Source organism: Lynx canadensis, chromosome A1 (genome assembly GCF_007474595.2).
Source record: "Lynx canadensis isolate LIC74 chromosome A1, mLynCan4.pri.v2, whole genome shotgun sequence".
Classification (NCBI taxonomy): Eukaryota; Metazoa; Chordata; class Mammalia; order Carnivora; family Felidae; genus Lynx; species Lynx canadensis.
In genome coordinates, this window is record NC_044303.2 from 106955403 (window position 1) to 106982393 (window position 26991).

The 26991-nt window shown below is 37.5% G+C and overlaps 1 protein-coding gene across 1 annotated transcript in view; it reads left to right on the forward strand.

Annotated features, from left to right (window-relative positions):
• Window positions 1–26991, forward strand: part of ADAMTS19 (ADAM metallopeptidase with thrombospondin type 1 motif 19) — a 231323-nt gene that overhangs the window by 152050 nt on the left and 52282 nt on the right. Inside the window, 3 exon segments of the mRNA XM_030317935.1 lie at window positions 1049–1169; window positions 7804–7844; window positions 7846–7885. Coding sequence (XP_030173795.1) covers window positions 1049–1169; window positions 7804–7844; window positions 7846–7885 — 202 coding nt within the window.

Below are 26991 nucleotides of genomic sequence, written 5' to 3' on the forward strand. Positions count from 1 at the left end.
TTCCTCTAAAATAATTGTAACTTGCTACAAATGGATGTATCATCAATCTCTCTTGCAACTCCTTCTTGGCTAAGGATAATTGTGTAATCCAACCATTTATTTCTGACAGTATTGACATATTAATTTCTGCCCTTTGAGTATGCAAACATTGCATACTTATTTATAATCATATTTCTGAACATCAATGGGAGACCAGCATTATTCACTAGAAAGGAGTCGATGATTTTATCCCAGAAGATTCATATTAATGTAATTCCTCTGGAAGCAAATTAAAATGAATGTCCCCGCTGTTCATATTTTCTTGTAGCAGCCGTGCTAGATGCCAAAGAACATGAGGATAGAAGTTTGTTCATGAACTATGGTGAAAATAACATATGTTTGATTTTCACAAAGTTAATCTTTAATAATTGAGCATTTGCTTTGGAACCACTTTAAGAAGGGAAGCCTTCTATATATGAGTATATCTGTTCTATGTTAAGTAGAGTGAAGTAGATTAATCATGGTATATTTAATAGAAATGTGATTTCCTTGGGGATTTATATAATTGCATTTGTCTCAATATTGTTTTTTCCAAATTGCTTTCAAAGTTTTTTTTTTTGGGGGGGACAGAGAGAGACAGAGCATGAACGGGGAGGGGCAGAGAGAGAGGGAGACACAGAATCGGAAACAGGCTCCAGGCTCTGAGCCATCAGCCCAGAGCCTGACGCAGGGCTCAAACTCACAGACTGCGAGATCGTGACCTGGCTGAAGTCGGACGCTTAACCAACTGCGCCACCCAGGCGCCCTTCAAATTGCTTTAAGATACCATTTAATTCTTACTGTGAGAAAAATATTCTCATTGCTGTCCTGCTATTTGGTCACTTTACCAATGATATCATTTGACATGAGCTTGCTCTGTTAATTTGCACCAAGAGAATATGACATTTTGCTCATTTGTCAAATTAAATGTGTCTAGTGTGTAGATACTAGGTTCATTCTAAATTAGTGGTTAAAAAGCTAAAGTGGAAAAAAACTCACTTTATAATGTACTGTCAATCTCTTGTTACAGAAGGTTGGCTGTGATGGTTTTTTAGGGTCCCTTGCAAGGGAAGATCACTGTGGTGTATGCAATGGCAATGGAAAATCATGCAAAATTATTAAAGGAGATTTTAATCACACCAGAGGAGCAGGTAATTATTCTTTTAATTCTTTTCAAAAAAAATAAATCTGAACAGTCTTTGGGAAAGAGATTACATGGAAGTTGACTTAGAAATCACAGTTCTGACTCCATCATTGAAGACTTTTTTAATGGATAGGGAATGAGTTTTCGTGATGACATACAATACCTGTGACATGAGCCAGAGACTCTAACAAGCCCATGTCCCATTAATGTAAATATGAAGTCATCTGTTATGCATTTAATATATTGGAGCAGAAAGGGAATAATCTAATTTGCATTGGCTAATGCTATCAGGTTTCTAGAGATATTATTCTCCAATGCAAAGCCTGATGTCTAACAGAGAATAATGATTTCTAACCGCGTGGAACAGCTATTGAGAGTATTAGTCTTCAGGTTTTCAGCCTTCCATTTTGTTTTATGGTTTTTTTTTTAATGTTTTTATTCACTTTGAAGGAATAAAATTTTGGAAACAGAGTCTATAGCAGTGTAGCATAGTGGAAATGATAACAGGGAGAATCAGAAGATGTTCCAGATATATGAATAGTGGAAAGTCATCCTTTCTTCTCTTGTTTCGTCATCTCTAAATACCAGTACTCAGGGGATGGAAGAATGAAATGACCATCAATGATCTATGTAGTGTGAGTTTTAAAGTGATCCACAACAAAAAGTGATACTGTCTGTACTGAAATATAATAACCTACAGATTTGCCTTATATCCAGAAAACACCTTACACTCAGGTCCTCAAGCATACTGGGAGGAAGCAGACGTTTACATTAGTATCTTACCTGGATGTCTGTCTTTTAAACTATCTTATATTTATGATTATAATTTCATCATTATTAGCATGCTTAGACTACATACCTCAGCTTGTTCCTATTTTAAATTCTTTTCTTGTTCAAATATCAAAAAAACCTGAGACTAAAGTATGTATTAGTCTGAATACTAAGAACAACGATTTGTGTTTGAATAATCAAGATAGCGGAGTTCCTCTAGGTAAAAGAGTCCTTCGGAAAAGAAAATTAGACACAGCCCTCTAAAGTTGAATGTAACCTTTTGCTAGGCCCCAGCAGAATAAAAGATAAGTGAGCTTGGAGATCTTAAAGACTAAAAATAACTGAGGCCCAGGGTAAAGTGTAGATCAAAACTCTCAACCTCCAAAGCTGTGAAAAATGTGACAGGTCCTACAAGTCAAAATCTGCCAGAGCTCATTTAGAAAAGTCATACTTAACTGTAATAGCCTCTCAGACTTTCAACTAAGAAGTACAATTATAATAACCTTTCCAGGATGATTGTAGCAGAGGAGGGTTTCCAGTATGAAGTTAAAATGAAGCCTGAAAGACCAAAGGGGTTTTAAAGATACAAGAATTTTTGATGACTATTCTTGCATGGTTATTTACTATGCATGGAAACAGTTCACCGAATTATTGATAGGCATTCAGCACTGGTATCTTTATTTAGTTGTAATAACACTTTTTTTTTCCCACTGAGCATATAAAAGAGAAATACCAGTTTAAAAATTGCTTTCCTTTCTGACTGTAGTTATGTGGGTACATTTTCCCCCAGATTCTTACTTCAAACCTCCTTTGTTTTTACTGCACTTTAATTTCTACTTTTGTTCATTTGTTCATTTGCTGTTGGTAACTCGTGTTCATGGAATCTATTATTTGGAAAATGTCTGAGATGCCTAAGATACTGAGAATATCAGAGACTATTAATGTTGCTTTCCTCCTTCCAGATATATGCTAGCTTCACATGGCTCTCAGGGAAAAGACTAGAATTGTTAGTTTGGACTGTGAAGTCCTGCATGGTGTTGTACCTACCTGTCTCTCCGACATCGTCTCACACCATCATCCCTTTCCTTCCTAAATTTCTTACAGATGTTCAAATGACCATGCTCTCTTCAGCACCTTGCATTTAAAAATATGGCTCTTTTAGCTTTCTCTTAGCTTTGCTGGTTAATTCTAGACATCACTTAGATCTCAGTTCAGATGTCACTACTTCGGTGAGCACTGAAAACCTCTACCCCCATCACTAACAACTATTTTAGTGACACTATATTGTATCCATATGGTGAGGTTCTAATCACATTTGTAAGTTTACATTTATTAATTTTTCTTTCCCTGCTAGTCTTTAAGATTAATGAGGAAAAATCTCATGATTATTTTTAACTCTATATTCCCAATGACCAGCACAGTGTATGATCCATTAATATTTATCAATGTAATTCATAATGAAACATTATATTTTAGGAAGTTTTAAAAACAAAATCTGTATGAGCCCTTAATTATATCATGGGCTTCATCTCCTTGTGATTTAGGGAATGTTTTGTACATTTCTCTTCAGACAATTTTATCCTTATGTTTATGGACTTCCTAGAATTTCTTGAAGGAATTGTAGCCTTATTTGGTCCAGTTGGCCATGGACACTGTATATATATATATATATATATATAATAATATATATAATACTGTATGAGTAACACATGTGCAGACACATGTGGGTGTTTTCAGTCCCTGTGCTCTATTTAGAGTTTGTTAAATCATTTTTCTTGGAGCTAGAAAATAAACTTGAGGAGGTTTTTTTTTCTTTTTCTTAGTGCATTTATCATGTCTCATTGTAACTTGCCTAGATGTGGGATAATTTTTAAAGGAATTTTTAAAGATAAATTGTATATTTGGCTGATAATAGAACTAGATAGTTATCAGTATACACTAAGAAGAAAATGGGCATAAAATGTGTTATTCTTAGCATAAGAGATGATGATACTGATCCTGTATAAGGAACACATCCTCTTGGACTTTTTGCTTGTATGTTTGGCACAGCAGTGGAGAGTCATAGTGTTATGGATTCTATTGCATGAAATAATAGCAGCGGGTCATAGCTCGAAGTCCATAGTGGAATCAGACAGATCTTAGGTCGCAGCTTCAATCACCTAATTACTGTGAAAGCAGTCTTGAAAATGGTAATTTTTCCCTTTCCCTTTATTTTCTCATCTATCAAATGAGAAATGTAGTATCTACTTTGGATGTTACCCTTATGATTAAATGAATAATTATGTAAATTGCCTACAATAGTGACTAGCACATAGCTAGTCACAGTCTGACGTTTATCATTATTACTACCACGAAGATAGTGATTGCTGTTGGCATTTTAATAGGTCTGTTTAAGAATGGAATCTCTGGGGGCGCCTGGGTGGCGCAGTCGGTTAAGTGTCCGACTTCAGCCAGGTCACGATCTCGCGGTCTGTGAGTTCGAGCCCCGTGTCGGGCTCTGGGCTGATGGCTCAGAGCCTGGAGCCTGTTTCCGATGCTGTGTCTCCCTCTCTCTCTGCCCCTCCCTCGTTCATGCTCTGTCTCTCTCTGTCCCAAAAATAAATAAACATTGAAAAAAAAAATTAAAAAAAAAAAAAAAGAATGGAATCTCTGGTTATTAAATAGGATGTTCCTGTGAACAAAGCCAACTCTCCAACATGAGGATCAAATTTACAATTTTGACATCACAGACTTTATTCCAACTACTAAACTTGGCAGTAGCCACTCTCATATTCACTGCTTTAAAAAAAATGCACATTCTGGGGCACCTGGGTGGCTCAGTTGGTCAAGCGACCAACTCTTGATTTCGGCTTAGATCATGAGCTCGTGGTTCATGGGATTGAGACCCGCATCAGGCTCTGCCCTCATAGCACAGAGCCTGCTTGGGATTCTCTCTCTCCCTCCCTCCCTATGCCCTTCCCCTGCTGGTGCTCTCTCTTTCTCTCCCTAAATAAATAAATAAACCTTTAAGAAGTAAAATAATAAAAAAAAATAAATTTAAAAATGCACATTCTCAATCATGCTAAATGACTTACCTACTGAAAAATATCTAGGTCCCCATTCATTGGCCATCTCTCTTCAAATCATTTTGCTCTGTATTTCTCTTCTCCCTTTTTCTTGAAACTCTGTCTAACTCATCTGTCCTTTAAGCGATTCCAGTTGAGTAATGACACTTGCTCTAGATAGAACTATAAACGTAGACATAGCCTACTGTCCTAATGTACAACAAACCTCTGAGTTTACTGCTAAACTCAAATAGGAATTTACAGTAACTCCCTCTACTTCTCTCTCTCTCCTCTTCTTTCTTAACATCCTGAAATTTAATATCTTCTCCAAATACTTTATTAAGTTACTTTGCTCAGAGATGAATAGTCACCTCTTGATTGTGACATTCAGTGGGGCTCTCCTTAGTCATCTTTCTCTTTGACGTTTCTACAGCTTCTGACACAATTGAGCAACAGCTTCTCTTAAGACAATCCAATCTATAGGATCCCACTGCACCAGAACAGCCAGATCTCCTGCTTCTCATGATTATTCCTTCTCTGGATTCTTTTTTATTTTCAGTCTCTCTCTTTAAAGCTATGACTGTCCTAGGTTGAGTCCTTCACTTCTCTTCTCCCTCAGTTTTCTCCAGTTACTTCCATGGCTGATATTACCACCTGACAAAAGTACTCCAATAGCCTAGTCTTTCTCTGAAGTTCCAGATGTTCCAGAGTTCTTCGTAGCTATTTTCACTAGTGTGTTATGTTGGTTTATTAACTATAATTTGTGAAGTTCAACTTATCAGAACTATCAAAGATTGACTTCCATTTTCTTATAAACTATGGCTGCATTTTCACATAAGTAATAAGAAAGCTTTGTGTTCAGTGTTTATTTCCCCACTTTCTTTTGGTTGTCAGTTCAGAATTTTTTTTTTTCTTCACAGGGCCTACTGGGTTTTCTTCCTTAGCCTCTCGTGCTCCTGGAGTTTTACATTAGCCTCCTAATACGGTTAATCCACAACTCGCCTATCACTAGGCATCCTGCATACTGCTCTCAGATAAAGCTTCTCCAAACTAGTAGCTGATTACCAAGTTCCTTGCTATGTTCACTAACTTCAGATGGATCAATTCAGTATCTTGGGCATGCATTAAAACTCTCTTTAACAGAGACATATTCTAACATCTTGTCTTTCTGACAGAATTATTTTACTTATGTGCTACCAAAAATATTACTTGCTCTCTTACTTTCCCTTTCATACAGCTAACTCATACTTTTTTTTTATACATATCCAATTCCTGTCCATTCTTCAATGACAGTTCATCTGTTTACTTCTTTGTGAAGCTTTACTTGACTCTATGAAATGTTCTCTTCTCTGAATCTGAGTGATTCGAGTTGATGCCAGTGTTTCTCAAACATGAGTAATGTGTATAACAATTTAAAAGGAAAACAAAAAATCCCACTTCCGTGAGTTAAAAATAGCAGTGAACCTTTTGAGTGGTGATGTAATCAGAGGAGGAGGACTATTGAAAGAGTGGTTTATATTTTAAGCAGGGAGTTAACCATACCATCCTGCATATGATCTTTTTTACATAATTTTTGAATTTTTATTTAACTCATATTTGTATAAGGTATTTTTGCTTTGTCTTTCCAATTTCATTATGAGCTCATTGAGTGCACAGATCTTCTTACCGTACTTCTGTGTATAAATCGGTAGTAAACATTTGCTTCTACTTTCATCACTGCCTACTTTGTTCATGTTTCAAAATGATAGTGCTTGTATGATTTGGTTTGCTAACAATGGTTAAATTGGATAAGCAGCATTCACTAATGGAAATTATGATTCAGAAAACACATGCCTCAGATTCCAGCCACTGCCACCGGGTGGGGTGTGTGCTACCTTTGGGTTTACACCAATAATTATAAACAGTTTCGGGACTTTGAAAAATTAATCAACAGATGACAACTCTGGGATCAGTTATTGTGCCTTTTTACTAGCTTTGAAGTTAAACTTTGATCAGATACATGGAGCTACACAAATGTTAAGAATATTAAATATTACCTATATCGTATATATTATAATATTAAAATTTAAAGCATAACTACTCAGCCAAAGTAGGTGTCTGCTGTGTAACTATTCTGCACTAAATGAAGTCTTAATTGTGGACTTTTTCTGCAAACTCCTTTTATCTCACTTTATCTTTTTATCTTATTTCACTTCAAGTGTTACATTCCTCACCTCTGCTAAAAAGGTTTCTAAACAAACCACTTAATTGGGTCTTGCTTCTAGCTGTTTTGACATCTTTCAGGGTGATGCTAGATTGCAAGGTGCAACCTTACACTTTCTTGTCTCCAGCCCAGTTTCAAACCCTTTGTTAATCTCCTCAGGGAGTGTTTGGGTCTCTCTTATCCTATTCTCAGCTACTCCAGGGACCTGATCTGCCAGCTGCATTCTCTCAGCTGCCTTTCCTTCTTCCCCGCACATTCTAACTTAAGGAGTTTCATGAGCAAATCTGAAGTTACTTATTTTGTTCCGTGATCTACTGTGTTTCTAACTGAGCTCTACCATTGTGGTTTTTCCCCCTCCTACTTCATAAGAGATCAATGAGCCTTTATGTTTTTTAACATAAAATACAGTTACCTTTTGCCCTTAATACTGCTATGAGACTCCACATCTTTCCAAGAAATTTCTCACCTTGCAATGATGACAGCTTTTGTATGCATTTTTTTCTTTCCATAAGTATTGAAATACCATAGCAAAAACCAAAACCAAAAGAAAAAAGAGCAAGTCATTAAGAAAAGAGATCTTAAGAGAATTCAAGATTTATTTCGTGTTTTATTGACTCTTACAGGTTATGTAGAAGTGCTGGTGATACCTGCTGGAGCAAGAAGAAATCAACGTTGTGGAGGAAAAGCCGGCACATAGCTATTTAGGTAACCTGACACAGAGCCGATCCAAGTACGAGCCCCACTCCCTGCCCTGACAGTTCTGTAATGACGAAGACATCAATCTGTTTCTAGTTACATGTTGAATTTCCAGGAAGCACCTCTTGTCCATATCGAGTAGGAATTTCTCTCCTTCTCTCCCAGGGACTTATCAGAGCAAAAGCAATCTGGTTGTCTATGTTTTTGGGAGAGTATAATTGCTTCCACATGTTATGCTGTGTTATAACAAAAAAACTCATTGGAGGATTTAGGTATGTTTTATTTCACCATGTGCAGACGTATTTCATAAACATGTTTATTTCATATATGCATATACACATTTCACATTTATTGCATGTACAAATGCATATATGTGTGTGTCTGTGCATATGATTCCTTTACAAATAAGAAAATCTTGTGGGATTCTCAAAAAAATTCTGACATACTGAAAGGATTTAATGTTTGATGGGAAATGATGCTGTTTCCTTTCCTCACTTTACGTATATTCACCTATGAAGAGAGTATTTTAAATGTTTAAGTATTGCATATGGAAAGAATTGTATCAGCTATTTTAATTAGGCCAATTATGATTTAAATATAGAAAGAAAATGCTCAGTTGGCCAAAATACATATTGCTCACATATCAAAATTACAAACCAATTCAGTCATATGAAATGGTTGTCTGTAGTTATGGCATCCATGATTAAAGGGATCTAATGTGATTAGGTCTGGTAAAAGAGTAAATATTCTATGTATAAGATCATATCATCTGCAATCAGAAATAATTGTACTTCTTCCTTTCTGATTTGAATGCCTTTTATGCTTCTGAATTCGGTTTGCTAGTGTCTTGTTGAGAATTTTTAAATCAGTGTTCATAAGGGAAGCTCCTGTGTAGTTTTCTTTTTTTGTAGTGTCTTTGTCTAGCTTTGGTATCAAAAATGAGCTAGGGCCTCCTAAATGTGAATTAAGGAAGTCTTCCCTCCAATTCAGTTCTTTGGAAAATGTGAGGATTGATGTTGGTTTTTCTTTAGATGTTGCATAGAATTTACCAGTGAAGCCATTTTAACATCCAGTATTTTCTTTTGGGGGATACTTTTGATTACTGATTCAGTATCCTTGCTAGTTATAAGTATTTGTGATTCGGATCTTGTAGATTTGTGTTTCCAGGAACTGTACACTTCTTTTAGGCTATCCACTTTGTTAGCATATAAATTTTAAAATTTTTATTCAAGTATAGTTGCCATACAATTGTTCTATTAGTTTCACGTGCACATATAGTGATTGGACAGCTTTATACATTGCACAGTGCTCACCGTGACAAATGCAGTAGCCTTCTGTTACCATATGGTCTTATTATAATTAACTGTATTCCCCAAGCTGTAATTTTAATCCCCATGACTTATTTATTTTACAACTGGAAGTTTGTACCTCTTAATCCCCTTTACCTATTTTGCCCATCCCTCCACTGCCCTATCCGTCTAGCAGCTACCAGTTTGTTGTCTGTATTTATAAGTCTGTTTCTGTTCGTTCATTTGAGATTACATATAAATGAAATCAAGTCATCTTTCTCTGTGTGACTTATTTCACTTTGCATAATACTCTAGGTCCACCTATGTTGTCAGAAATGACAAGAGCTCACTCTTTTTTTTTTTGACTGAGTGATATTTCATTGTGTATATGCACCACACCTTCTTTATCTCTTGGTGGACACTGAGATTACTTCCGTATCTTGGCCATTGTAAATAATGCTGCAATAAACATGGGGGTGCATATATCTTTTTGAGTTAGTGTTTCCATTTTCCTTGGGTAAATAGAAGGGTGGAATTGCTGGATTGTATGGCATTTCTATTTTTAATTTTTGAGAAATTTCTGTACTGTTTTCCACAGTGGCTACACAGTTTGCATTCCCACCAACAGTACATGAGGTTTCTTTTTCCTCCACAACCTAGTTAAAGCTTCTTACTTCTTGTCTGTTGATATGAGCCATTCTGACTGGCATGAGAATTATTACAGTACATTCTTAACCATCCTTTTTATTTCTGCAGCATCGGTTGTAATGTCCGCACTTTCATTTCTGACTTTTCAGTTGTCCTTTTTTATTTTTCTTTCTTAGTCAAGTGCAGCTAAAGTTTTGTTGATTTTGTTCATCTGTTCAGTGAACCAATTTATGGTTTGTTAGTTTTCTCTATTATTTTTCTATTCTCTATTCATTTACTCTGCTCTAATCTTTTTTATTTTCTCTTTAGGTAGTGTTGGTTTAGTGTGTTCTTTTTCTAGTTCCTTAGGTTATAAAGTCAGGTTGTTAACGTTATAAGATCTTCTTTTTTAATGGTAGCATTTGTTGCTCTAAGTTTCCACCCACAGCACTGCTTTTGCTGTGTCCTCTACATTTTGCTAGGTTGTGTTTTCATTTCCATTTGTCTCAAGATATTTTCTAATTTCCCTCATAATTTCTTCTTTGATCCATGGCTTTTTGAGTGTTGTTTCATTTCCACATTAATGAATTTTCCAGTTTTCCCTGTTACTGATTTCTAAATCATTTCCCATTGTGGTCAGAGAAGATACTTGTATGATATCTATCTTTTAGGACACGGGTATCTTTTTGGGGGCCATTATTTATGACCCCACAGTCACTAATTTCTATCCAGTAGTTTATACCACAACTAGTTCTTCTTGATAGTTGCCTTTACCACTCTAATACATCAGCAAGTCCTGTCAGTTACTCAGATATATCACTTCTCTCCATAACCACCGTGACCCACAATCAAGCTACTCTCTGCTGCATTGTCCTGCTTTATTTTCTTCAGAGCACCTACCACCATCACCATCTAAATTTTCTTCTCTGTTTGCATATGTGCTTTTATATTGTGTATCTTCCAGTGTTAATTTTGAAGGCAGGGATCATTTTTCTCAGAGCTTTATCCACAGTAACTAAAGCAGACTCTGGCACATAGAAAGTAATAAAGACTTTTTTTGAGTGAATTTTAATTAAAAAAAGATGGTTCATACTTGTATAGTAATTAGTATGGGTGAGTTCTTTAAATATATCTGCTAAATAGATCTTCACATGTCTGTGAAGTAGGCACCACTAATTTTTTTTTTAAATCAAAAACTAGAGGACCAGAGAATTTAAGTTTCTTTCCCAAGATCATACATCTAAAAAACCATGATCTTAGATTTAAGCCCAAGCAGTGTGGCCATTGTATCTTGTTCCTACTGTCTCTTTTTACTTTTTGGTTTTTTTTTAATTGATTGTCTCTCACATTATGCTTGTGATTTTTTTTTATTTTTTTTTTATAATTATAGCAGTTTCTTTTAAATTTTTTTTTCAACGTTTATTTATTTTTGGGACAGAGAGAGACAGAGCATGAACGGGGGAGGGGCAGAGAGAGAGGGAGACACAGAACCGGAAACAGGCTCCAGGCTCTGAGCCATCAGCCCAGAGCCTGACGCGGGGCTCCAACTCACGGACCGCGAGATCGTGACCTGGCTGAAGTCGGACGCTTAACCGGCTGCGCCACCCAGGCGCCCCACATTATGCTTGTGATTTTAAAGTACATGTCCTATATGAACAAATTTTCCTTGAACTTCCCCCCCCAATCTCCCTCTTTCCCCCCATTTCATAACTAATGAGATCAATTGTATAGCATTAACTCAGGGGAATATAAATCATGAAGTGGTGGTTTTCTTCTCCCGTCACTACCTCCAGGTATGCCAGATCCGATCTTCTTTCCCTTATGTATATCTCTAAACATAAATCTCCAACCACTTTTTGTTATGAGAGCATTTAATTTAAAAACGGAATCCCATGTCTTTTTTTTTTAATTTGTTTAATGTTTATGTACTTTTGAGAGAGAGAGAGAGAGAGAGAGAGAGAGAGACAGACAGACAGGGCATGAGCTGGGGAGGGGCAAAGAGAAAGGAAGACACAGAATCTGAAGCAGACTGCAGCCTCCGAGTGTCAGCACAGAGCCCAACATGGGCCTAGAACCCACGAACCGTGAGGTCATGACCTGAGCCAAAGTCAGACGCTTAACCGACTGAGCCACCCAGGCGCCCCAGAATCCCACGTCTTTGTTAGGTCTCTGGCCTCATGATTGTCACTTTTCTTTGTGCTTAGAATTAGGCATAAGTTACTAGGGTTTCTTACTTTTTAAGGAAATAGCATGAGTGCTCCTGAACCATCTGAATACTACTTGGGAGATTCATGTTGAAAATAGAAGTTTCCTTACTTCTTAACTGAATCAATCACAGCTATCCTGATGAATTAGGAGAAGGGTGCAAGGATGAAGAGAAAGTGGCCAGTGGTATGATCCAGTCACACACTGGGAATGGGAAGAACTCAGTGGCTTCTAGAGACATTGAAGTAGTTGAGCTCATGAAACTTGGTGAGAATGGATGTGTGGATAGAAAGTAAAGTTCAAGGATCACTTCTAGGCTTATGGATTAAACAACTGGGCAAATAATAATGGCATTTGCTAGATAGCACACATGGATAAGAGGAAATTTTGGGGAAAAATGGCACAGTATTAAAATCCTCGATTTTAAGCCTAAAATCTTAGATTTCAAGCCTATCGTAGAGAATACATGTCATAAACCACATTTCCTAAAGGCTTCTTTGGACATTGGAAGGAAGTTATTGAAAATCTTTATCTGAAATAGCATCAGGAAAATGTATTATTTCCTGGAAAGCTGATCTTTAACAAATTAACTTGTCTATATAAAACTATAATTTCAGGGGCGCCTGGGTGGCGCAGTCGGTTAAGCGTCCGACTTCAGCCAGGTCACAATCTCGCGGTCCGTGAGTTGCCCCGCGTCAGGCTCTGGGCTGATGGCTCAGAGCCTGAGCCTGTTTCCGATTCTGTGTCTCCCTCTCTCTCTGCCCCTCCCCCGTTCATGCTCTGTCTCTCTCTGTCCCAAAAATAAAATAAACATTGAAAAAAAATAAAATAAAATAAAACTATAATTTCATTGGAGACAGTTAATTCCCTCCCAATACAATTATTCTTTTATATTACTCGCTGAATTGTATTCCCATATGTAATTATTATCTGCATTTCTGAATATCATGGCTCAGTTTTGTTAATAATTAATCAGGAAGTCCAAAATGGAGAGTAGTTCAGATTGACCATATGTTATATCTTTACAAAAATCACTGTAGCTTATGATTTTTAAAAGTCTAATAAAAAAGGTCATATGGGTCCATTTACCTTGTCTGCAGTTTTGCCTGCAAACCACTATGGAAAAACTTTTCACTAAAAACACTTTAAACTGTTGAGCAAATTACAAAAGGAGGAAAAAAAGAACACTTTTTTAAACTTACCTCTAAAATGGAAAGAAATTAAGGAACCTTCACGTGCCAAAAACAAAGTAAGAACAGGAAGCCAAGTATTAGGCTGACCGAAATCCCACTTAAGCTTAATCCTGGTGACCAGTTTAGATTTTGAGCACCAGGATACACGGTGGACAGAAAACAAAGCCTGAGGCTCTATAAAGTAGAGGCTCTAACAGGAGACACCTAAATAAAGCAGGACCCCAAAGGACTACAAGCTGAGCGTGAAGGAGACAAAGAAATGGATTTGCTCCATCAAAGATCAGGAAATGTGTCGGTATTAATTTTGATACTAGGTGGAAGTAGAAAATCAACCTCCCTGAGGGTTCGTAACCCAAAGAAAATGCTCCTCTGGATTCATAGCACCATTTTACCCAACTATGAAGTACAAAACTCCAAGACATTTATTTTAATGAAGTTACCAAGGTGGCTGGCATATACAAAGGCAAATCCTTTTTGAAGTAATGCACCTTCAAACCAGGCCTCAAAGGAATTTTATAAGGTTCAACAAATATAATTTGTAGTAAAGAAATGTTCAGAAAACACAAAGGAAATAAACATTATGAGCAGTGAACATAAATAAACAGAAAAATAAGGGAGAGCAGAAGCAGAGGGAAGGGGCAGCAGAGACAGAAAAGAGAAAACGCGGAGAGGGAAGGGGGGGAAAAGAGGAAAATAGGGGGCAAAAGGAAAAGAATAAAAGAGGGGAAAGAGGAAAAGAGGGGAAAACAAAAATATAAATATTAAAATTTTAAATAATAAAGTTTTTAAAATATTAAAAATTTATAATATTAAAATATTTAAAAATATTTCATTAAAAAATTAAAAATATTAAAAAGAGCAAAAGTGGACTAAACACATATTCAAATAGCCAAGTACAATTTTCAAAATTAAATTTTAAAAATTCAGTCAATCAATAGAATACAAGATAGAAGAAAATAATAAATATACAGAAAAAATGAAAAAAAGAAAACACAAAATAAGATAGTGTAAATAAAACAAAACATACTAGCAGTCTTAGTATGCATTTAAAAACTAAAGGGGAAGGAAAAAAAAAAAAAAAAGAGGTTAGAGTGGGAGAGAGCCAAGCATAAGAGACTGTTAAAAACTGAGAACAAACTGAGGGTTGATGGGGGGTGGGAGGGAGGGGAGGGTGGGTGATGGGTATTGAGGAGGGCACCTTTTGGGATGAGCACTGGGTGTTGTATGGAAACCAATTTGTCAATAAATTTCATATATATAAAAAAAAAAAAGTAAAATCTCTAGTTAAAAGACAAAATTTGTCAGACTGGATTTTGAAAATAATTCAAGTATATGGTATTCATCTAAGATTCACAAAATTGAAAATCAAAGAATGGAAAACTATACTAGGAAAAATAAAAACCAAAAAATACTAATAGAGCCTATAGTAATATAAGTCAGAACTCACTTTAAAGGAAAATGCATTGTCTGAGGTGAAAGAAGTCACAGAATAATTATCTAAGCATTTAAGTCATCATTAAATAATATAATTTTATAATTATATGAACCCAGGAATATAGCTTGAAAGCTTTTAAGCAAAAATTGACAAAGAAAACTGGGAAAATTTATCTTCATAGTGAAATTAAGCACAAATGTGGGCATGAACTGACTTCTAAACATAGTGCTGAGGCAGCACAGAAGAGAAAGATATTCTTTAAACAAATAATGCTGGAATAACTGGGTATTTATATGAGGAACAAAAAAAATGAACTTTAGCCCCTACCTCTTATCATACATAAAAATTAAGTCAAAATTGGGGCACCTGGGTGGCGCAGTCGGTTAAGTGTCCGACTTCAGCCAGGTCACGATCTCGCGGTCCGGGAGTTCGAGCCCCACGTCGGGCTCTGGGCTGATGGCTCAGAGCCTGGAGCTTGTTTCCGATTCTGTGTCTCCCTCTCTCTCTGCCCTTCCCCCGTTCATGCTCTGTCTCTCTCTGTCCCAAAAATAAAATAAAACGTTGAAAAAAAATTTAAAAAAAAAAAAATTAAGTCAAAATGGATTGGAGATCTAAACAAAAAAGCTGAAATTCTAAAGCTTCGAGCAAAAAACATAAGAGAAAACCTTTAAGACATTGTGCTTCACAAGGATTTCTTTACAATAGATGTACAAAAATACCAACCCTTTCACCCAAAATGAATGTGTTTGATTTCGCCAAGAGTAAAACTGTTGCTCTTTGAAAGACACCATTAAGAAAATTAAAAGGCAAGCCATAGTGTCAGATAAAAATGTCCAAAAACTTACTTTTTCTAAAAACACTTGGCTCTAAAATATATAAAAATGTAGTTTTCCTGACTAATAGTTACAAATAAATCCTTTCTTTAAATGTTTGTTTTTGAGAGAGACAGAGCACGAGTGAGGGAAGGGCAGATGAAAGAGGGAGACACAGAATCCAAAGCAGCTTCCAGGCTCTGAACCATTAGCACAGAGCCCAAGGTGAACTCATGAACCTGGAGATCATGACCTGAGTCAAAGTGGGATTTTAACTGTCTGAGCCACCCAGGTGACCCACCCAGGTGAATATACAATGAATATTCTTAATCAATGTGTTACTTATAGGTAACAATGAAATACAGGTATTTCCACGTTATCTTTTTTTTTAATTTTCTTTATTCATTTTGAGAGAGAGTGAGAGAGAGAGAGAGAGACAGAGCTAGAGTGGGGAAGGGACAGAGAGTGAGGACAGAATCTGAAGCAGGCTCCAGGCTCAGAGCCCAAGCTCTCAGCACAGAGCCAGATGCAGGGCTTGAATTCAAAACAGCAAGATCTGACCCAAGCCCAAGTCAGACACTTCACCGACTGAGCCACCCAGGTGCCCCTATATTGTTATCTATCTCAGGAAAAATTATTTTTAGGAAGGAGCCCCTCCTCTTCTATTTTCTATTTTGTTTAAAATTGGTAGTATTTTTCTTAAATGTTTGAACGTTGGTATTTCTTTGTGAAAGGTTTTTAAAGCCAACTTAATTTCTTCAGTGTAGTGTGTGTACCATATATATATCCAAGTGGTTTTTTTTCTTGAGTCAGATTTGGTAATTGGTGTCTACAAGAATTAACCCATTTTTTTTACCTTCTCAAATTTAGTGTCCTAAAGCTTTTTTTTTTTTGCCATATTTTCCTATTGTAATGCAGTGTCTTTGTTTGATCTTTTAAATAACCAAGTTTTGGTGTCATTGATTGCCTTTGTTGTTGCTCTTTCTTATATATTTTAAGGTGGAAACTCAGATAATTGATTTCACTCCTTTCTTCTTTGCTGTTATGACAGTTTATCTATCTAAACACTGCTTTAGCTTCATATCACAATTTATAGATACTGTAATTTTAGTTAAAAATACTTTCAAATTACCATTGTAATTTTCTGATTTGACTGACCCATGGGTTATTTGTAATGTACGATTTAATTTCCAAATATTTGTAAGTTTTTTAATAGATATTTTGTTACTGGTTTTCTAGTTTAAATCTGTGTGGTAAAGAAAATACATTGAGTTTGATTTCAGTTGAGACTTGTTTCAATGACCCATGGCCTATGTTGGTTAATGTTCCATTTATACTTTAAAACATTATATTCTGCAGTTGCTGACTCTTCTCTAAGCATCACTTAGCTCCATTTGGTTTATATTTCTATATTCTTGTTTATTTTCTTTTGCTTTATAAATTAGGAAAAGAGAACTATTGAAATCTCTGACTGAAATTGTGGATTTGTCTGTATCTCCATTCAATTGTGTCAGTTTTGCTTCATGCATTTTTTTTAAGATTTTTTTTTTATTTTAAGTAATCCCTATACACAACATGGGGCTCGAACTTACAACCCAAGATCAAGAGTCTCACGGTCTAGTGACTGAGATAATCTGGTGCCCCTTGCTTCATGCATTTTTTTAAAAAAAATTTTAAATGTTTTTATTTATTTTTGAGACAGAGAGAGACAGAGAATGAGCAGGGGAGGGACAGAGAGAGAGGGAGACACAGAACCTGAAGCAGGCTCCAGGCTCTGAGCGCCAGCACAGAGCCTGACATGGGGCTCGAACTCATGGATTGTGAGATCATGACCTGTGCTGAAGTCAGACGCTTAACTGACTGAGCCACCCAGGCTCCCAGCTTCATGCATTTTGATGCTCTTTCTGTTGTACACTTAGGATTATATCGTTTCCTTATATATTTTAATGGCATTTAGAATTTTGCATTTGAAGTAAGTTAAATTAAATGACACTTAAAAAAATTTTTTTAACGTTTATTTATTTTTGAGACAGAGAGAGACAGAGCATGAACGGGGGAGGGGCAGAGAGAGAGAGGGAGGACACAGAATCTGAAGCAGGCTCCAGGCTCTGAGCCATCAGCCCAGAGCCAGACGCAGGTGCTCAAACTCACGGATGACGAGATGGTGACCTGAGCTGAAGTCGGATGCTTAACCGACTGAGCCACCCAGGTGGCCCCTTAAATGACATTTTAAAAAATCCCTTTTTTATCTCTGGAAATCCCTGAAGTCCATGCTGTCTGGTATTAATATAGTCAGTATATCTTTTTTTATGATTAGTGTCTCATGCTTAAGTTTCCCTATCCATTTAGTTTAATCTACCTATTTTTCTGAACTGAATAGAGTGGGGTCTTCTTTTCCCCTTCTGGCCTGACAGGTCTCTCTCTTTTCACCCATATCCTTAATGCATTTAAATATAATATAATTATGGGCATAGTGAATTATTTCTGTGTTTTCCATGCCTTCTTATTCCCTTTTCCCTATTTCTCTGTCTTCTATTTTTTAGCCTTACACTTACTCTCTTTTATTTGCTTATTAGCTACATATAACTCTTGTTTTAATATCTTTAATGGTCACTTTAGGATTTACAAAATGGCATTTTTTAACTTCTTACACTCTCTTTTTCAAATTATATTATACCATTTACATATAAGTTCCTTAAAACAGTGTGCTTCACTTTACCTGCTTCTCCTCCTTTTTGCTATTATGCATTTTATTTCTACATTCCATCTAATCACACTTTATTTCTACATATGCTTTAATCACCAAAACAGATGTAATCATTTTTGCCTTAAGCCAATCATCCTATAAAGAACTGATTAACGAAAAAGCTTACTTAAGTATTTTTATGCATTTACTGGTGCCAACATTCTTCAGGCCATCACATAGACACCCATTTCCACTTGGAACCATGTCCTTTCCACTTGAAGAACATCTGTCCTTTTACATTTTTTTTTCTTAATGTTTATTTATTTACTTTGAGAGAGAGACAGAGAATCCCAAGCAGGCTCTGCACTGACAGAGCAGAGCCCGATGCAGGGCTTGATCTCATGAACCATAAGATCATGACCTGAAATCAAGAGTCAGATGCTAACCCGACTGAGCCACCCGGGCACCCCTGTGCTTTTTCATTTCTTGCAGAGCAACTCTGCTGGCAGAAAAATTATCAAATTTTGTTTTTCTGAGAGTGTATTTTTTTTTTCCTTTCTGAAGGATATTTTCACTGGATATAGAATTCTATATTTTGTTTGGTTTTCCTTTTTTTTTTTATTTTCTTCTTTCACTTTCAAGGTAATGTTTCATTGTCTTCTGGCTTGTATTAGTTCTGATAGTATATCCAGAAAGTTTGTAATCCTTTTTCCTTATATATAATGTGCCTTTTTCCTCTCTGGCCATTTTTAAGATTATTCTTCACATCATTGGATTCCAGCAGTTTGATTATGATATGCCTTGGTATGGCTTTCTTTGTGCTTATCATGCTTGGGTTCCCTTGTACTGAATAGTACAGTAAGTTTATGGTGTTCATCAAATATGGAAAAAATTGGTGCATTATGTCTTCAAATAATTTTTCTGCCTACAACCTATTCTCTGGGATGCCAATTATACCAATGTGAGTTTATCACATTTCCTGTGAGTCTCTTCATTTTTTCAGCCTTTATTTTTCTCTTTGAATTCCAATTAGTTTCTAATCTATCAGCTGCTCTTCAAGTGTACTGTATTATTTTTCAATGTCTAATCTGCTCTTAAGCCCATTTAGTGAATTTATTGTTTCAGAGATTTTGTGTTTCTATTGTGAGAAATTTGATTTGCTTATGTTCTTAAAGTTTCCATTTTTCTCTTTAATATTACAGATTTTTCTTTAAATTCTTGTGCATACTGAACATATATAATAGTTGGGTTTTTTTTAAGTCTTGGTCTGCTGGTTTCATCATCTCTCTGATTTCTGGGTCTCATTTTATTAACAGATTTTTCCCCCTGATTCTGGGTCACATTTTCTGACTCCTTCACATATCTAGTAATTTTTTGGTTGGATGCTGGACACTGTTAATGTGACAGTTCCGAATGGCTGTTGTTTTTTATTGAGTGTTGAGTTTTATTTTGCTGCCCACTCAATTTAATTTCACATCAGCTTAACTTCTTGTAGCTTTTGTAAAGGCTTTGTTAGGGTGGGTCCAGTGTGGCCTTTATTCTGGGACTAGTCCAGCCTTATTTCTAAAGTGCACATTTTCTAAGTGCTCCACTGAAGTCTCTGTGTGTTCAGTAAGACCTACCCACTCTGAATGAATAGAACTCGTATGTCTTCCAACCTTACGTGAGATCCAGGAGCTGTATAGTTTCCAGGCCCTATGTAGTTGCTTTTTCCCAGCCTTGAGGAATCTCACCACACTTATTTACACCTTGGTATTTAGCCACAGGCTCAAAGGAACACCTCAGCAGATTTTTGGAGCTTGACTCTGTGTAGCTCCCTCTTCTCCAGTACTCCATAAAACAGATTCCAGATGCCTTAGCCAATTTGAACTCCATTCTCTGTGTCGTCATCTCACTGAAGCCGTTTTTATCTGTGCTTTTCTTGAGTTCCCCTTCCCTGTGGTTTGGTCTAGTAAAAATCTTCAGGCAGAAAGTCAAACAATTTTAGAGATCTCATTTGTTCTCCTTCTCTTAGGGACCTCAGTTCTCTCTTGACATTGTCCAGTGTCTGAAAACAGTTGTTTCATATATTTTTAGTTTTCTCATTGTTTAAAGTGGGGGAGTTAGTACACTTCCATTTTTTAAGGTACGACCAGAAACAGGTTTTCTAAAAACCCATTTTAAAGCTAATGAATTAAAAACAAAAACATAAAATAAGAAACATCACATACACAGAGTGTTAATTCTTCATATGAGGTTGCTATTAAGCTTATAAATTATGTGGATTTCAGGTACCTGTGTGTTCCATTTTGAGGGGAATGCAGAATTCCAGAAATGTCAGTTGAGTCTAAACATTATACTATAGCCACCCCCGGAAGGTTTTTAAAGGCATTTTTATTAGAGATTTTCAGGAAATGTTTCTTTATAATTATGTCCTGAGTATATGTTGAAATACAGGAACAATATGGAATTATATGGACCACAGTTACCAATCTAGGCCAAAAAGATTTCTTAAAATATTTAATAGATTTTAGAGAAATATAAGGAAATATTTATCTTTTAGGCAAAATCATTTTTTAAATCAGTTTAGCATTATCTGAAGTATATCCATTTGTAGATGGTAATAGCTATTTGCAAAGTGGTAAGAGTTTTCTGTCACCATTATTTCCCTCTCAAATTTAAATTCAAGGTAAAAGTGAATACTTACATATTTTTCATAAAATATTAAGCATATATGTTTTCAGATTTACTAAAATGTACTTTATGGATAGTAATAATAATCTTATTATTTGGTAGAAATTAATATTGATAAGGTAAAATTTCAAAAATTTGTTGATACATCACTTATAAGTGGAAATATTAGCACCAGAAAAATCCCTCAGTGGACCAGAAAAGGCTAATAGAGAATTAATAATTTATTTTGTTAATTAAAAATTTTAAATGCGGGAGGCGCAGGAAGATGGCGGCGTAGGAGGACGCTGGGCTCACCGCGCGTCCTGCTGATCACTTAGATTCCACCTACACCTGCCTAAATAACCCAGAAAACCGCCAGAGGATTAGCAGAACGGAGTCACCGGACCCAAGTGCAGACGAGAGGCCCAGGGAAGAGGGTAGGAAGGGCGGCGAGGCGGTGCGCGCTCCACGGACTGGCGGGAGGGAGCCGGGGCAGAGGGGCGGCTCGCCAGCCAAGCAGAGCCCCCGAGTCCGGCTTGCAAAAGCGGAGGGGCCTGACGGACTGTGTTCCGACAGCAAGCGCGACTTAGCGTCTGGGAGGTCATAAGTTAACAGCTCTGCTCGGAAAGCGGGAAGGCTGGAGGACAAAGGGAGGGTGAGCTGCGGAGCCCCCGGATGACAGAGCTCAGTTTGGCGGGGAACAAAGGCGCTCGCCAGCGCCATCTCCCCCGCCCATCCCCCAGCCAAAATCCCAAAGGGAACCAGTTCCGGCCAGGGAAATTGCTCGCTCCGCGCAAACACCCAACTCTGTGCTTCTGCGGAGCCAAACCTCCGGCAGCGGATCTGACTCCCTCCGGCTGCCACAGGGCCCCTCCTGAAGTGGATCACCTAAGGAGAAGCGAGCTAAGCCTGCCCCCCCTCCCGCCGTGCACCTTGCCTTCCCACCCCAGCTAATACGCCAGATCCCCAGCATCACAAGCCTGGCAGTGTGCAAGTAGCCCAGACGGGCCACGCCACCCCACAGTGAATCCCGCCCCTAGGAGAGGGGAAGAGAAGGCACACACCAGTCTGACTGTGGCCCCAGCGGTGGGCTGGGGGCAGACATCAGGACTGACTGCGGCCCCGCCCACCAACTCCAGTTATACACCACAGCACAGGGGAAGTGCCCTGCAGGGCCTCACCACACCAGGGACTATCCAAAATGACCAAGCGGAAGAATTCCCCTCAGAAGAATCTCCAGGAAATAACAACAGCTAATGAGCTGATCAAAAAGGATTTAAATAATATAACAGAAAGTGAATTTAGAATAATAGTCATAAATTAATCGCTGGGCTGGAAAACAGTATACAGGACAGCAGAGAATCTCTTGCTACAGAGATCAAGGGACTAAGGAACAGTCACGAGGAGCTGAAAAACGCTTTAAAGGAAATGCAAAACAAAATGCAAACCACCACAGCTCGGATGGAAGAGGCAGAAGAGAGAATAGGTGAACTAGAAGATAAAGTTATGGAAAAAGAGGAAGCTGAGAAAAAGAGAGATAAAAAAATCCAGGAGTATGAGGGGAAAATTAGAGAACTAAGTGATACACTAAAAAGAAATAATATACGCATAATTGGTATTCCAGAGGAGGAAGAGAGAGGGAAAGGTGCTGAAGGGGTACTTGAAGAAATAATAGCTGAGAACTTCCCTGAACTGGGGAAGGAAAAAGGCATTGAAATCCAAGAGGCACAGAGAACTCCCTTCAGACGTAACTTGAATCGATCTTCTGCACGACATATCATAGTGAAACTGGCAAAATACAAGGATAAAGAGAAAATTCTGAAAGCAGCAAGGGGTAAACGTGCCCTCACATATAAAGGGAGACCTATAAGACTCGTGACTGATCTCTCTTTTGAAACTTGGCAGGCCAGAAAGAATTGGCACGAGATTTTCAGGGTGCTAGACAGCAAAAATATGCAGCCGAGAATCCTTTATCCAGCAAGTCTGTCATTTAGAATAGAAGGAGAGATAAAGGTCTTCCCAAACAAACAAAAACTGAAGGAATTTGTCACCACTAAACCAGCCCTACAAGAGATCCTAAGGGGGACCCTGTGAGACAAAGTACCAGAGACATCACTACAAGCATAAAACATACAGACATCACAATGACTCTAAACCCGTATCTTTCTATAATAACACTGAATGTAAACGGATTAAATGCGCCAACCAAAAGACATAGGGTATCAGAATGGATAAAAAAACAAGACCCATCTATTTGCTGTCTACAAGAGACTCATTTTAGACCTGAGGACACCTTTAGATTCAGAGTGAGGGGATGGAGAACTATTTATCATGCTACTGGAAGCCAAAAGAAAGCTGGAGTAGCCATACTTATATCAGACAAACTAGACTTTAAATTAAAGGCTGTAACAAGAGATGAAGAAGGACATTATATAATAGTTACGGGGTCTATCCATCAGGAAGAGCTAACAATTATAAATGTCTATGAGCCGAATACCGGAGCCCCCAAGTATATAAAACAATTACTCATAAACAGAAGCAACCTTATTGATAAGAATGTGGTAATTGCAGGGGACTTTAACACCCCACTTACAGAAATGGATAGATCATCTAGACACACAGTCAATAAAGAAACAAGGGCCCTGAATGAGACATTGGATCAGATGGACTTGACAGATATATTTAGAACTCTGCATCCCAAAGCAACAGAATATACTTTCTTCTCGAGTGCACATGGAACATTCTCCAAGATAGATCATATACTGGGTCACAAAACAGCCCTTCATAAGTTTACAAGAATTGAAATTATACCATGCATACTTTCAGACCACAATGCTATGAAGCTTGAAATCAACCACAGGAAAAAGTCTGGAAAACCTCCAAAAGCGTGGAGGTTAAAGAACACCCTACTAACGAATGAGTGGGTCAACCAGGCAATTAGAGAAGAAATCAAAAAATATATGGAAACAAACGAAAATGAAAATACAACAATCCAAACGCTTTGGGACGCAGCGAAGGCAGTCCTGATAGGAAAATACATTGCAATCCAGGCCTATCTCAAGAAACAAGAAAAATCCCAAATACAAAATCTAACAGCACACCTAAAGGAAATAGAAGCAGAACAGCAAAGGCAGCCTAAACCCAGCAGAAGAAGAGAAATAATAAAGATCAGAGCAGAAATAAACAATATAGAATCTAAAAAAACTGTAGAGCAGATCAACGAAACCAAGAGTTGGTTTTTTGAAAAAATAAACAAAATTGACAAACCTCTAGCCAGGCTTCTCAAAAAGAAAAGGGAGATGACCCAATAGATAAAATCATGAATGAAAATGGAATTATTACAACCAATCCCTCAGAGATACAAACAATTATCAGGGAATACTATGAAAAATTATATGCCAACAAATTGGACAACCTGGAAGAAATGGACACATTCCTGAACACCCACACTCTTCCAAAACTCAATCAGGAGGAAATAGAAAGCTTGAACAGACCCATAACCAGCGAAGAAATTGAATCGGTTATCAAAATCTCCCAACAAATAAGAGTCCAGGACCAGATGGCTTCCCAGGGGAGTTCTACCAGACATTTAAAGCAGAGATAATACCTATCCTTCTCAAGCTATTCCAAGAAATAGAAAGGGAAGGAAAACTTCCAGACTCATTCTATGAAGCCAGTATTACTTTGATTCCTAAACCAGACAGAGACCCAGTAAAAAAAGAGAACTACAGGCCAATATCCCTGATGAATATGGATGCCAAAATTCTCAATAAGATACTAGCAAATCGAATTCAACAGCATATAAAAAGAATTATTCACCATGATCAAGTGGGATTCATTCCTGGGATGCAGGGCTGGTTCAACATTCGCAAATCAATCAACGTGATCCATCACATTAACAAAAAAAAAGAGAAGAACCATATGATCCTGTCAATCGATGCAGAAAAGGCCTTTGACAAAATCCAGCACCCTTTCTTAATAAAAACCCTTGAGAAAGTCGGGATAGAAGGAACATACTTAAAGATCATAAAAGCCATTTATGAAAAGCCCACAGCTAACATCATCCTCAACGGGGAAAAACTGAGAGCTTTTTCCCTGAGATCAGGAACACGACAGGGATGCCCACTCTCACCGCTGTTGTTTAACATAGTGCTGGAAGTTCTAGCATCAGCAATCAGACAACAAAAGGAAATCAAAGGCATCAAAATTGGCAAAGATGAAGTCAAGCTTTCGCTTTTTGCAGACGACATGATATTATACATGGAAAATCCGATAGACTCCACCAAAAGTCTGCTAGAACTGATACATGAATTCAGCAAAGTTGCAGGATACAAAATCAATGTCCAGAAATCAGTTGCATTCTTATACACTAAGAATGAAGCAACAGAAAGACAAATAAAGAAAATGATCCCATTCACAATTGCACCAAGAAGCATAAAATACCTAGGAATAAATCTAACCAAAGATGTAAAGGATCTGTATGCTGAAAACTATAGAAAGCTTATGAAGGTAATTGAAGAAGACTTAAAGAAATGGAAAGACATTCCCTGCTCATGGATTGGAAAAATAAATATTGTCAAAATGTCAATACTACCCAAAGCTATCTACACATTCAATGCAATCCCAATCAAAATTGCACCAGCATTCTTCTCGAAATTAGAACAAGCCATCCTAAAATTCATATGGAACCACAAAAGGCCCCGAATAGCCAAAGGAATTTTGAAGAAGAAGACCAAAGCAGGAGGCATCACAATCCCAGACTTTAGCCTCTACTACAAAGCTGTAATCATCAAGACAGCATGGTATTGGCACAAAAACAGACACACAGACCAATGGAATAGAATAGAAAACCCCAGAACTAGACCCACAAACGTATGGCCAACTCATCTTTGACAAAGCAGGAAAGAACATCCAATGGAAAAAAGACAGCCTCTTTAACAAATGGTGCTGGGAGAACTGGACAGCAACATGCAGAAGGTTGAAACTAGACCACTTTCTCACACCATTTACAAAATAAACTCAAAATGGATAAAGGACCTAAATGTGAGACAGGAAACCATCAAAACCTTAGAGGAGAAAGCAGGAAAAGACCTCTCTGACCTCAGCCGTAGCAATCTCTTACGCGACACATCCCCAAAGGCAAGGGAATTAAAAGCAAAAGTGAATTACTGGGACCTTATGAAGATAAAAAGCTTCTGCACAGCAAAGGAAACAACCAACAAAACTAAAAGGCAACCAACGGAATGGGAAAAGATATTTGCAAATGACATATCGGACAAAGGGCTAGTATCTAAATCTATAAAGAGCTCACCAAACTCCACACCCGAAAAACAAATAACCCAGTGAAGAAATGGGCAGAAAACATGAATAGACACTTCTCTAAAGAAGACATCCAGATGGCCAACAGGCACATGAAAAGATGTTCAGCGTCGCTCCTTATCAGGGAAATACAAATCAAAACCACACTCAGGTATCACCTCACGCCAGTCAGAGTGGCCAAAATGAACAAATCAGGAGACTATAGATGCTGGAGAGGATGTGGAGAAACGGGAACCCTCTTGCCCTGTTGGTGGGAATGCAAATTGGTGCAGCCGCTCTGGAAAGCAGTGTGGAGGTTCCTCAGAAAATTAAAAATAGACCTACCCTATGACCCAGCAATAGCACTGCTAGGAATTTATCCAAGGGATACAGGAGTACTGATGCATAGGGGCACTTGTACCCCAATGTTCATAGCAGCACTCTCAACAATAGCCAAATTATGGAAAGAGCCTAAATGTCCATCAACTGATGAATGGATAAAGAAATTGTGGTTTATATACACGATGGAATACTATGTGGCAATGAGAAAAAATGAAATATGGCCCTTTGTAGCAACGTGGATGGAACTGGAGAGTGTAATGCTAAGTGAAATAAGCCATACAGAGAAAGACAGATACCATATGGTTTCACTCTTATGTGGATCCTGAGAAACTTAACAGGAACCGATGGGGGAGGGGAAGGAAAAAAAAAAAAGAGGTTAGAGTGGGAGAGAGCCAAAGCATAAGAGACTGTTAAAAACTGAGAACAAACTGAGGGTTGATGGGGGGTGGGAGGGAGGGGAGGGTGGGTGATGGGTATTGAGGAGGGCACCTTTTGGGATGAGCACTGGGTGTTGTATGGAAACCAATTTGTCAATAAATTTCATAAAAAAAAAAATTTTAAATGCAAATGCAAATG